We start from the raw sequence: 13,941 nt of genomic DNA on the forward strand, positions 1-13,941 counted from the left end.
ATACTGGTATTGGTTGGACTTTCTTCAAGAAGTATTGCATTACTCTTATTCTTATTAATATCTATATTATCTTATTAGTTTGGGTGATCGACTTACTTGTCATGGATAGGCCACGACAAGTGCCATATAACCTAGTTTTTGGGTCATGGCAACATCAACTACACCACAAGATTCAAGATATCCAATAGTTTGAGACCAAAAAGTCAATTGGTCATCAGAACTACGTCAAAAAGAGATGCTACATATGCAGAGGGCCACATAACTTCAAGGGGAGTCCTGACTAGTCTTAGCACTATAGTGCGTGAGCAGAAAGAGCATATTCCAGGAGAAAGTTTGGTCAAAACTTAATTGGGTGCATTTGGACTATTCTAATCCATCACAAAATCAACTAGTCAGACCAACGAGAATAGAAATTACTATACAGACCTAAAGATCAACAACAAGCCCGCTCATGCACTGATGGACACTATAACTATTCATAATTTTATGTCCAAGGCTGCAACAAAGAGACTAGAGTTAAAACTCACTCTAATGAACTCATCAATCAAGATCGTGGACGCTGAGCCTCAAAATGCCCATGGTGTTGTCAATGGTGTCTGTGTGAAATTAGGCAACTGAAAAGGTACGATAAACTTTACCATACAATGATGGCTATCTTTGATAATGTTCTAGGGCAAGAGTTTTTTTGAAATTGTTGTACTTTGATCGATTCCTACCTACATTGTCTTTGCATAATGTAATAAGAAGGAGTATATATGTTGCCTATAGTAATTGTGCTGCCCAAACTAAGCCAAGCATAACTTTCAACTATGCTGATAGTAAAAGGCTCATGAAGGGAGTGCCATCGTTCATGAAAACCAATACAAGTATTGAGGAAGACAAGAACAAAATGACACTATCATGTTCCACATCCATTAGAAGGGACAATCGCTAGAGAAAGATATGAAGACTAGTAGTAATCCAAAGATAAGATCTGGGAGTTTATGTAATTTAGTACGCCGCGATCATTGCAACATATGATGGCCCATCACGTCATCACGCCACTTAGGTATCAAGTGGCATAAAGCTGTCCATGTGGAAGGCTTACATGAGAAAGAGATTAGTCATTGGTCGAACATTTTACAGACATAAAGAGAATCTCATTGGAAGACCTTAGAATTCTATGGAATTGTGTGGAAGATCCTTTGAACATTCTAGTTGTGTAGAAATTTCTAGAATTGGGACTTGTATGTAATTTATATTTACATTTTAGCCCCCTAAAAGAGTAGTATAAATAGAGAGGCGTCCATTTATAAAATCACAAATAAATAATCCAAGCTCTTTGTAATACACATCTTCAGAGCAATTCTTTGGTGTTCTTTCTACCATTTTTTTAGCGATTCCTAGTGTCTTAGACTGACTTGGCATAGCAAGATCATTGGCAAGTGGTGCAAGAACTTAAGTGAGTTGTCAAGTGTCATACGTGTGCTTAGTAGAAGACTAAGTCTGTGACATCTGACACAATTTTAATTTGATGCCTAACATTTATCTTTGATGATACTTGACAGATCAACTGCATCAAAATGAATTTCAGCATCTAACATCTAGTTTGTTTTATGTCTGGAATTACAAATTCAAGTTCATTAAGATTTGTCATGATATAGAAAGAAAAGAATTGTAATTGAAATTTATTTTACCCTTAAAATAAAATGGTCCACTGTTGGACGGTTTTGCTGACCTCCTGTGGACGTTTAGAATTTGCAACCAAAATTTTTCCAACTTAAGCATTTATGTCCGTTTTCTTAAAAAAATTGACATTCGAATGTTGGTTTCTTAAAGTTAATTTTCCATTTTTTTTTTTAGTAATGTCTAGCACCATATAGGTAGCTTTTTTTCCATGTATCCAAGATTTGTCATGATAATAGAAAGGAAAAAATGTACCTTTGATCTTTTTAAAATTTTGCTCAAAATGACATAACGTTGTGTTGATAACATGTTATAAAATAAGACTTACGAAAAAGTAAAACAAAGCAAATACTAAGAGAAAGATGATATATTATTTACCTTCGAACTAATATCCAAATAATAAACTGTTCAGTCTTTCAAAAAATTGTTGACAAATTATCTACTTGATCGCAAGTTTAAGAAAGTTGTCTGATTGATCAACCTGCAAGTTGATTTTTTTGATCTATTTGCAAGTTATTTCTCTAATTTTTAGGCAGATAAAATTATTTATAAAGCGTTTGAAAAAACTATTTACTTGATCCGTATGCTCAAACTACTTGCAAGTTAATATAAAAGCTAACAAATACATAATCCGAGCTTATGTCAAACGTGCACTTACATTTCTACTTTCCCCACAAGTAACATGCCCCAAGTCAGAAAACATAAAAAAGTTGAACACGTTAGTTAATAACGGCCTACCAATAGTTGGAACCAAACCGTCCAAGTGTGTGTAGGGAATCAAGGAAGCTGAACCAAGAAAGCTACACACACCTTTTCTTTGAATCCTCTTCATCACCCTTATGTGGTTGGAATATTTTCCACCTCAAAAATAATCACAATTCTGATAAACATTTTCAAGAACTGTTTTTTCTTTCAACACTTTCTCTTTCCTTTTACTTGTCCTAAAGAAAATACCAACTTCTTGAAATTTCTTACCTAGCTTGTCTCTGCGTATAAGGGGCATGGACCTGTGAATTTCACTGTCAATATCCAGTTTTCTTGGAACCCCATTTCAGTTTTCCTCTTGTTTTCATTTGGGTATCTCTTATTTTCTTGATATTTTGCTTCTGAATCTTGAAATGGTGGGGGCTTTGTCTGTTGTGGGTTCATCTATGGTGGATTCCCATTCTAGTCCTTGTTTATTTTTGGATGCTCTGCCTACATGCAATTTGGGTATTGGGGATTCTTTTGGTAGGAAGCAATTGCCAAGATTGGGAACAATGGAATTGAGCACTTCTTTTGTAGATTTGAGGTTTTCAGCGAAATGTTCGAAGGGTAATAATTACAAGAAGCAGACAAAGGGTTCGAAGAATCTTAGGATTGTCAGTGATTTAGGTGGGCAGTATGAAGAAAGCTTTAGTGACATTAAAACGGTAAGAGGATTCATTTAGTTGTCTCCTATTTGTTTGAGATTGAGGCTTGTTGTTTTGCATATTTGTTAACATTATTCTTGTAAATTGTATGTGTGATTGGTCACCAATCGTTGTTAGTATGGTTTCTTTTACTACTGTATTTTCTTTACATACTTAGGTTTTTTATATGAGTTACTTGAGCTGAGGTCTATAGGAAACAACCTCTACCCCTACTACCTTCACAAGGCAGGGGTAAGTCTGCGTACGCACCAGCCTCCCCAATCTCCACTTGAGGGTTTACACTAGGTATGTTGTTGTTGTTGATTGGTCACTATTTGTTGAGAATCTACTTGCAATTAATGTTGAGATATCATGCAATTAAGTAATTAAAAGTGTGCTTTCTCTAACGGGTTAAGTTGATAAGATAGTCATACAATTAAACTCAAACTGGAGTTATATTTGTTTCCCTCTTCCCTCAATGGTACACATTGTGTTTACACACGCTCTTGGTGAAACAAGCACAAATATGATCTTAATGTTGAGACTACACATGGGTTGTACTTGTAGCTAGGAAATTTAGAAGTTCAGTACTACCATTATTGATTCCAACAGTGGCGGACCCAGGATTTAGGGGTCGTGGGTGCTTGGGAGATCTAAACACACATATTGATGCTCAAAGCTTCAAAGTTTCGCCTAGAAACTAAAGCACCCTTCTATTTTCTTGGTTTACTGGTTGCTTTTTATGTCTTATACCAATTTTAATATATTTTTAATATAATTATATCTAGTCTGCGTTGGATTTAACGGGTGTCGGAGCACCCCGAAATTGACCTTAGGTACGCCTGTGGATTCCAAGATGGGAAAGGAGTAGTAAATTTACGTGTCTATTCGGTATGAAGGAAAACACTTTTCATGGAAAATGTTTTCTTAGAAAACAAGTTGGTTTCTTACTTATTTTCTAGTTTTTGGTAAGTAAGCTAAAAAAAATATCATCTCAACGGCATTTATATCTAATATAGTAAAACACTATGGAGGGGGTGAGGTGGGGGCCTTGGGGGTGGTGTGGGGAGGGGGGTAGGAGGGCGGATGATCAAGGGGTAGGGGAGTTGGGTGGGAGGATACAATAAACATAGAATGTCACTTATAGAACTTGTTTTTCCTACTTCCATTAAGGAAGTCGTTTTTCTCATTTGTGAGGAACCAAAAATTTTATCCAACCAAACATGGGAAATGAGAAAACATTTTCGGAAAATGTTTTCCTCCGTACCAACCTAAGTGGGAAAATTACTGTTTACTTTCCTTTAGGTGGATTATTGCTCTGTCATGTGATGATAAACTCTTTTGACTCTTCTCCTCTAAATGGCATGCTACGCATGCATCAATTTTGTGAGGACAAAATCCCAAATTGTTTATTCATCTTAGACAGATGCCGCTGTTAGTTTAAGTGCTATTACTTTCTGAATTTCTTTCTATTTGAATTCCTCGTTCTAGAGCAGTTAAAGCATCGGTATAGGTCATGCTGAAAACAACATTGATGATTATGCAATGAACTTTCTAGTGTTGTCATATTTGAAAACATGAAAAGTAAAGGACATCCAATCTACTTGATTTGTAACTTGGTTGAATGGTAGACTTCATTAGTCTGCTATACTTATTATAGCACTCCAATGGTTGTGCATAATTTTTTAAGATTTATTCATTTAACTACCAAAAGTTTTGTTACTTTTCAAATATTCTATGGCATAAGGAATATGAAATGTAATCCAAGTTCGAAGGATATTTTCATTCATTGATTCTAATATATTCATTTATTTGCTCTCATACTTTGTTGCTTAGCAATATCTGAAAAACTTGCATTTCTTCTGCAGCAAATTCTTAACTACTTCACATATAAAGCGGTGAGGACTATTTTGAACCAGCTTAATGAAATGAACCCTCCACAGTATCAATGGTTCAATGAGTAAGTACATGCTTTCCTTTCAATTTTTAAAATCTTCTATGTTTAAGATTTTGCCTTATGGTTTATTGTAACATTATTGATTGGCTTTTAGATTAACAGGCTGACACTAGTGCTGGTTATCATATTATCAAACACAAATGCCTTAAATCTAGAGTGATGTCGCTTAGTCTTGATATTGTACTGCTAAAGGGAGCAGTAGTTACTGCAAGTACTAATGTCATTCGTTTGAGCTTGTTCACTTTATTTCCTGACTATCTATTATTCAACAGTTATGTTACAGAAAATAAGCCTAACGATGGAAAACGTTTCATTCGTGATCTTGCAAAGGTAAGTCTTATAATAAAATCATGACCTCCATTTACGTATATAAAACGAGTCATAATCTAATGCAAACTCGGAGATCACATCTTTGGATGGACCATCTCTGAGCTCTGGAATAAACAATAGCAAAAAGAGGAGAAATCCCTCTCACAAGAAAAAAATATAATTATTAACACCTTTTCACCATATTCTTGACAGGAGAAGCAAGAACTCGCTGAAAAGGTGATGACAACACGTCTCAGTCTATATGCGAAATGGATAAAAGTATGAATCAAATTTTTGGTTTTTTCACTTCAAAACATTGTGAACGTATTTAGCCGTGTTGGACATGGGATGGTTATACATTTATCTTCTTCCTATTTTTGCTGCTAGAAATGTGATCACGAAGAGATATACAACCGAATATCTGATCAAAATGTGGAAGTGATGCGTGAGCGACTCATGGAGACCGTGATTTGGCCATCTGATGACACGAACATGGGGGCGAAATAAATTCATTGGCCATTGCATGCTGTTGATTTCACTTCATTTTTCTCTTTCAAATTCTGTTTCACTGAAATTCCCAGTAGTGTTGATATTGTATGCTTCCCAGAAAATGGAGGTTCTTGTACTTAAATTGTATATAAAAGGCTTTGTATTCAGTATGTTATAGAAAAAAAAATGTATCAGCTCAATGTCTTAGAAACAACAGTTTCTTTATCTGATCACATATATTGTTCTCTCTCCTCTCCGTGTGTGTGTAGCTGATTGGTAATTTGGAGAAATAGATGTACTGAAGCTACACTGTTTTGCAGTGTTCCAGTGTGTTACTAACCCAAGTCAACTGTGTCATTTCTGGCCATTTGCTGGACAATTTCCATTCATTTCGAGCGTGAAAAGAGTTCTCGCCATAGTCCAAGTCATAATTATTCACGGCATGCAAGTTGAAGTTGAACAAATCGTAATTATCAGCTTACTGTATTGCATAAATATCAAATTAATTTGGTATCGTAATAGTATAATATTTTAAAAATAAAAAATACTGATCAAAGTTTTAAAAATCTTAGTATACCATGAACACTTTTAGTTGGCCGCATCTTAATTCTTTTAGATCACTACAACAGAAGAGACTGAAAAAAGAAATAAATAGGAGGGACACAGTCACATGCGTCGACGTAATTGTTGAAGAGTAAGATCCTTTTTTGGTGAGGGTTTAATTAATTCCCTACATTGTAATTCCGGCCTGCATTTCCCCTTTCCCTACTCTATGTAATAAAAACATTTTAAAAAAAAAAACTGATTGGCGAATGTAAAGGATAGAAAATTATAAAATCATACCAATGATGTCATTACAAAAATAAAAGCAATGGACATAAATTTCATGAGTAAACAAGGCCTAAGACGGGGAATCTCCCCATTTCTATCTATTTTCTTTTCTTCTTGCAATAAAGTACTTCGCTAGAATTTTGAAGAAATTTAGAAGATAACCTGCTTTTAATTTTCATCCTAGATGTACGAAGCTCAACATTATTAAGTTGTGTTTTTTGCAGATGATTTATTACTTATTGTTAGTAGGCATGGATCTATAGGGGTTCACGGGTGGCATGGCACCCGCAAACTTCGATCGAAAAATTGTGTGTGTATATATATATATTGAATAAAATCGGTGTATTATTTAAGTCCCACCTGGTAGTGCAGCAGTTGAGGAAGTAGTGCCAGTGACAAACACACTATGCCAGCAGTATTTTGTTACTTTTTGTTCGTTATTGTATTTTCTATAAAAAAATTTCCTCTTCACTTAACCTTTGTTTGACATTCTTTTTTGGGTAATTTTTGTTTAAGAATTTTTAATCTAAGTGGAGAACATAATTGAAGATCCTTCTTCCTTCAAATTTATAGTTAACCTCTCCTCGTAAATCATAATAATGATGCTTGGCTTGATGTTATAATTTCTTAACAATAGAATTGAAAATATCCATTGAATGTCGACAACTATTTTGTACTTTTACGTTGACTAGTAAGTTGAATTTAACTCTTGTTTACACAATTTATAGTAATAACAACAACAACAACGACGACGACAACAAATCCAGTATATTCTCACATAGTGGGGTCTGGGGAGAACAAAATGTATGCAGTCCAGACACTTCCTCCGGAGAAATAGAAAGGTTGTTTTCGATAGTATTTATAATAATAATCATATTTTTACTATTTGATCTATTTGTCTATACAAATTGAAAAGATAAATAATCAAACCCAAAGTCTATAAAATCGACAAAAATTTGTCTTATTTGGGGCAGTATAAATAGCAAAACGTAAAGCAAAAAATTAACTGATTTCCAACTGAATTCGTAAAAATTAGGTTCTTCGATAATGTTTCAATGAAATTTTTCTTCAAAAATCTCTTACTAACAAGCCAAATTCCAGTGGGACACCCATAAAAATTATCCTTTTTGAGTAATAGCTTTAATGTTAAAAGTGACATGGAACCCACAACCTCGAAATCCGAAATTCGCCTTTAGGTATGATGTTGGCTCTGTTCAACTATTTTATGATTGCTTTAAGGCATTCTCTCAGGCTTCTATATTGCAAATTAAAGTAATCAAGTTCAGTTTACTTTGAAGGGGTAAACATAAATGAGCAGCAGGCTATTCTTATAGTATACTTGACTTTGCTAAATTAGAGTTACCTTTAAATATTTAGGACTGCTAGAGGCGGAGCTAGGATTTTCACAAAGAGGGTTCAGAAGAAAAATTAATCGAAGGTGTTCGATATCTATTTTATATACAGAAAACATAATTTTCGCCGAAGGTGGTTCGATATCGAAGGTGTTCAATTTAATGATGTATAAATAGTATAACTTTTCGCCGAAGGGGGTTCGGTGAACCCTATGCCAAAGGCTAGCTCCGCCCCTGAGGACTGCCTCTTTAATTTGTACAATGAGGTTATCGATAATACAATGCCAACCTCTGCGTGACAGAATGATGGGAAGAATAGCCTCATCGGTTGCTAAAGTCTCAATCATACTCAAAGAGTTCAGTTGATCGAAAGAGTGTTGATTTATCATTCAAATCTATTGGTCTCAAATACTCGTTCCGGTGGGTTTGGTATTACTTTAATCTGTCAGTTTTTACTACCTATTATTTCTTGTACTTATAAAGTATGTTTTTTTCTAGAGTACTATTTTATAGTGAGCTGGGATTTATACCAAATTGAATGAAGAAGATATTCCTCCGTCCCATTTTAATTATCCATCTAACTAAAGATTATTGTCCCATATTAATGATCCACTTAGTAAATTAAGAGAGAATTAATTAAAAAAATTCATATTTCCATTATAATTAATTCTTTTTGACAGTGTGAATACTTGTTTGTAAAGTTCTAAAGAAATTCTTAAGGAATGAATTAGTAAAATTATCTTCTTATTTATAATTTCTTAATATGCATATAAAAGAGAAAATAGACAACTAATATGAGATGAGAAGAGTAACACCCACAATTATGGTCACTCTAATTGTCCATTAAAGTCATTTACATTTGTTTTGTTTTTGGAAGTCATTCAATTTTTTCTAGTTAGTGCCTATCATCATCCAGCTAGCGAGTTGGCTTTTACTGTTACTTAAGCTGAAAATATGATTTTTGATATCTATATGATGATGTAGTAACTCTAAAAATTTTAGAAAAAAATATTTAAAAAATTAATATTTAAATTTATTTAGAACCTAACTCTTAAATTGAACCCAATTCTTGATGTAGCCGCTTAAAATAGGCTGACCATGTAAGAGATGCCTTGTCTGCACCTTATTTGATGACGGATAACTATAACTTCTACGGAAAAAAATATTTAAAAATAAAGTCAATATTTAAATTTATTTAGGACCTATACACCCAAAATCTAGATTGACTATAAGAAATATCCTACTTAACAATTAACTAAGAAAATACAGCTTCAGTTTGTCACATTTTAACTATTAGTGATGCCCTGATATTTAATCATTGAATTCTTTTAGTTGAGACAATGTGTGAATATATTAGGAGAGATAGAATTAGGAACACAGATATTCTAAATAAGATGGGAAGTGACCCCATGATCGACAAAGTGAGGAAGACGAGATTGAGATGATTCAAGCATGTGAACATATGATGCACATATGTTCCTAAAAAAAGGTTTGAGAGTTTGACCATATATGGTGGATTTGAGGAAAGACAAAGGTAGGCCAGAGAAGTAATGGGGAGAGATGATTGGTCAAGATATGACACTCTTGCAGCTTACCGATGACATGACTCTGGATAGAAGGATGTGGTGGTCGGTATTAGGATAGAAGATTAGTATGTACTGAAGCGTTGTTGTTGTTGTTGTTGTTGTTGTTGTTGTTGTTGTTGTACTCATAGACCTAAATGCCACCCTCGGCTTCAATGGGCTTTCTAATAGGACCTCCGATATATAGCCTGAATCAAAATTATTAGTAGCTACCTTAGCAACATTAGTTGATAAGATTTTTATTATGGATTTAGTGTCTATATTATTAGTATAGTGTGTTATAGTTCAATACAAAAATATTTAGCCTATCATTTAGACTAACTTAAAGTAAAGAAAATAAAATAAAGAACAGAAATTTAAAGTACCTTAAAAATAAAGAGCTTAAACCAGTGTCTTCCGATAAACTACTAGACTTTTATTGATAGATGAATATTTTACACTGGAAATGGAAGAGAGTGAGGTGGTTTCTAAAAACCCGCCTCCACATACATAAAATGAGATCCTTATATTGAGGTTTCTCTTTTGTAAACAACAAACTAAAAACTAGACAGTAAAATATAAGACTACTATACATCATAACAATGTTGACTATCTTACTTTACTTCTTACATCTTCTTAAAAGATTCTCTATAAACATTATGTAAAATATTCTTTATAATAGCTAACTTAATATGTCATTGTCCCAAAATTATTTTATGATATGGGCCTGGTGTCTGTCATTATTTTATTTCCTTGCCTTTGTCTTTTGTTTGCATGGAAGATTTTTCCAATGTTTCTTTGAATTCAGGTACTCATCAAGATCAGTTTCATCATTATTTTGGATGCTTTGTTATTCTTCAGCTAAGCAGTACTTTTCATTGTCTGTGGTGTGACCAGCAGATGACATAGAAACGTTTGATACATTTTCCATGTCAAGATTTCTCATTAAATCTTTCTTTACTTTCTCCATGTATGAAGCAATTATTTCTAACCCGTATATTATCCCCCTTTTCATTTGAAATCATCTGGCAATACTCTTGAAAGAACTAATAACTTTTTTTTGTTGTATTGGTGCATATCTCTTTGTTTTTTGTACTTTGTAATGGCCATCTTAATAGAATCATGTAACACCCCAGATTTTGGTCCTAAAAAATCCTGATTTTTTAAACTCATTGCCCTAACTACGACTTATCTTTCAAGTCATAAGGTCACCATACGGGTCGTAGGACCCCAATCATAAGGTAACCAGTGAGGTTGACCAAGGTGTCTGTTCTGAGTAAGACTAGACTCAATGAGTCGTCAAGACTCTAAATAAGTCATTTAGTGCTCCTCATAGCCAAACTAGTAAAGGTTCCTGATGTTCCTACCTTGAACACGACTAAGACCCTACGTGTCATAGTGATACCTCACGAGTCATAGTGTATGACTCATAAGGTCAACAATAAGGGGTCCTTGATCTACCGCTCAGACTACGATTTGTGGAGACCACTCGTAGCCAGACGTCACAAGTGGTAAGGTGACCAATGAAAATTGACAACTTTTTCTGCACTTTTAAGTGGGGGCATTCTTATCATTTCCCTCCTTCCCCACTTAGGAGCCGCATCCATAAAACACTCAAACAGGGTTATTTCCATTACTTTAACAATCAAATACATTCTCTTTTCTCTCTCAAATCCCTAAGTCAAGAACACCTATGGTTTCAAGAGATCGGCAATTAGAGTGTCCAAGGACTGATTTCTCTTTATAAATTCTTGATATCTCAGGCATGTTACTCTTTCCTGAAGTTTATTTTATTGAAAGTATGTGTTTAAATTGTTACTCATGTGATTTAATTATGGTTTATGAATATGAGTTTGAGGTTTTTGGAAAAAATATTACTCGAATTGGATTCCCATGATTTAATATCCATTGTTTTATGCTTTATCAATGATTTTTGAACTAATTGGGTGCATAGGTATGGAAATTGAAAAGGGGGGGGGGGTCAAGACATTTCCCCCAAATTGATGATTTTGGATTGAAAATTTATTATGGTAATTGTATTTCCCTAACCCACTTGTGTAATTGGTTTTGAAAGATGGCTTGTCACATGATTTGACTAACCTATACTATTCCATTGTATAAATGGTTAAACTAATAACATGGATCTTAAAGGCCTTGTTAGCCATGCATTGATTTTAAAATTAAAAGTTTAGGGGTCGTGGCATCCCCTGAGTTGATTTGATAAACTAAAAAGGGGTCGAGGCATTCCCCAAATTTGTTTTAATGAACAAAAGGGGTCATGGCATTCCCCTGCATTGATTTAATGAACAAAAGAAGGTCGAGGTATTCCCCCATGCTAATGGAATTGTGATGGCATAATTATAAGTTTGCAAGAGTAAGAGTATATCATGTCTATTATATGCCTTAATGGATAATTCATTGGTTAAATGGATGGGCTATGTGAAACTTATTTTAATATAGTCTAAAAGGGGTTGTGTAGCTAAGTCGTGAAGGTGGAAGTCCCAACGGAACTGATACTGGAAACTCACATTTGTCGGTGTGAGGGTTGGTCTTGATGACTATGTGCATATAACACACTTTATACATATAATTGTATTCTAGATTGACATGGGGTTGGGGCATTCCCTAGTCTTCTTTGATACCTTCGATTCATGTGGCTAATACACATTGAAGCTCTTTCAACAGGAAGAGCTGAACCCATATAGCCTGTAGGTGTATTTATGATGGTTGAGCTACACATTCCCGGCTAATACTTTAGTTTCATGCTAAACCTTGTTCCCTTTCCCAGCATCTTATATATATGTGTGTGTGTATGTATGTGAACATGTATGTTGAGTTGGACTGAATTTTGAATTGGCATTATTTTATCCTTATCCTGAGTTACATGCTAGCGCTCAACTCGCTAACAATCTTTGGATGTTGTATCCCCATATGATGCAGGAATCAGAGATACTTCTATTTTTCTACATAGTGATAGGCGATCTTAGATCATTCATGATTTAGCTTGAAGAGGTGAGCCTCCTTCTTATAAAAGACTATTACTTCTCAATTTATTTTATGTCATAAACTATTTCTCATGGTTTCTTTTAGCTATCGTCGGGGGCATGTCCTGACTTAGATTATTTTCGGATAGTAGAGGCTTTGTGGATTACTGTGGATTGGGATGTTGTTGAAATTCTAAAATTTCTTTTCTGAGTTGCCTATGTTATTATATGTTCAGAACTCAGCTTATCTTGTTTTATATTTAGAATTCATCTGCTGCTAGCTGAATTATGTTCTATTTGGCTAGGTAAATGGGGTGGTCTCCGGTCCTCGACAGACTTGAGATACCCATCATGGCCAAGCCCAAGTTTGGGTCATGACAAGTTGGTAGAAGAGCCCTAGGTTCATGGTCAATTGGGTGTCCACAAATTCGTGTCGGGTAGAGTCTCTTTTATGAGTGTGTAGTGTGTCACACTTATAACGGAGAGGCTACGAGGCATTTAGGAATGTTTCCCTTCCTTGTGTTCTACTTTCAGGTTGTAGAGTCTGGAATATTGAAATCTCCTCTAATTCCATTTGTTCGCATTCAGATCATGCCTCTTTGAAGATCTGATGTTCTTGGAAACTCCTATGTCCTACCTGAGGACAAAGTGGACAAAACTCATCCTGCTCATGGTGTGCAGACCCGGTCTAGGGTCCCTACTTCTAATTGCCCTCATGGAGTTCAACTGATCCCAACTAGTACTCCTCGAGCAGATGGTAATTCTAGCCCAATGCCTTAGGATGATGTGTCTAATGCTAAGTTTTGCCAGTCGATTCATTTTCTTACTCAATTGGTGGCCTCTCAGTCGCACCAGTCTGAGTGTATTGCTCCTGTTACTCCTTCTTCTGAGGCCACGAGGGTTGGTCAGTTCATGAAGTTGAGTCGTCTGAATTTCACTGGTTCTAAGGTTGAGGAAGATCCTCAAAGGTTTATAGATGAGATGTAAAAGATTTTTTGAGTGATGCATACTTCAAACTCTGAGGGTGTGGAGTTCAACGCATATCAGTTAAAGGATGTGGCATATCACTGGTATGAGGAGTGGGAATAATTAAGACAAGATAATGTTGAGCTATCTATGTGGGATGACTTCTCGAGTGCCTTTCTTGATCACTTATTTCCTCAAGAGCTAAGGAAAGCGAGGGATAAGGAGTTTGTGAATTTGAAGCAAGGCAGAATGACTGTGAATGAGTACGCCTTGAAATTCCATCAGATGTCTCTCTATGCCTCGGAGTTGGTGTCTTTTATGAGGGCTAAGATGAGAAAATTTACTTCAAGCTTATCACTGTACTTGGTGCTGGAGTACAAGGTCGCGTTGCTGAATAGTATCATGGATATCTCTAGGCTTATGGTGTATATCTAG

General features: G+C 35.1%; 1 protein-coding gene across 1 annotated transcript; it reads left to right on the forward strand.

Moving 5' to 3' along the window:
• The first annotated feature begins 1,299 nt into the window (after nucleotides 1–1,299).
• Nucleotides 1,300–6,063, forward strand: LOC107848446 (chaperonin-like RbcX protein 2, chloroplastic). Its single transcript, XM_016693216.2, has 5 exons — nucleotides 1,300–3,077; nucleotides 4,925–5,016; nucleotides 5,286–5,343; nucleotides 5,536–5,601; nucleotides 5,710–6,063. The coding sequence occupies exons 1-5, from the start codon at nucleotides 2,784–2,786 to the stop codon at nucleotides 5,827–5,829; spliced, it is 630 nt and encodes a 209-aa protein (XP_016548702.1). The 5' UTR covers nucleotides 1,300–2,783; the 3' UTR covers nucleotides 5,830–6,063.
• Nucleotides 6,064–13,941: the final 7,878 nt, after the last annotated feature.

The sequence above is a fragment of the Capsicum annuum genome, chromosome 11, assembly GCF_002878395.1.
Source record: "Capsicum annuum cultivar UCD-10X-F1 chromosome 11, UCD10Xv1.1, whole genome shotgun sequence".
Lineage (NCBI taxonomy): Eukaryota > Viridiplantae > Streptophyta > Magnoliopsida > Solanales > Solanaceae > Capsicum > Capsicum annuum.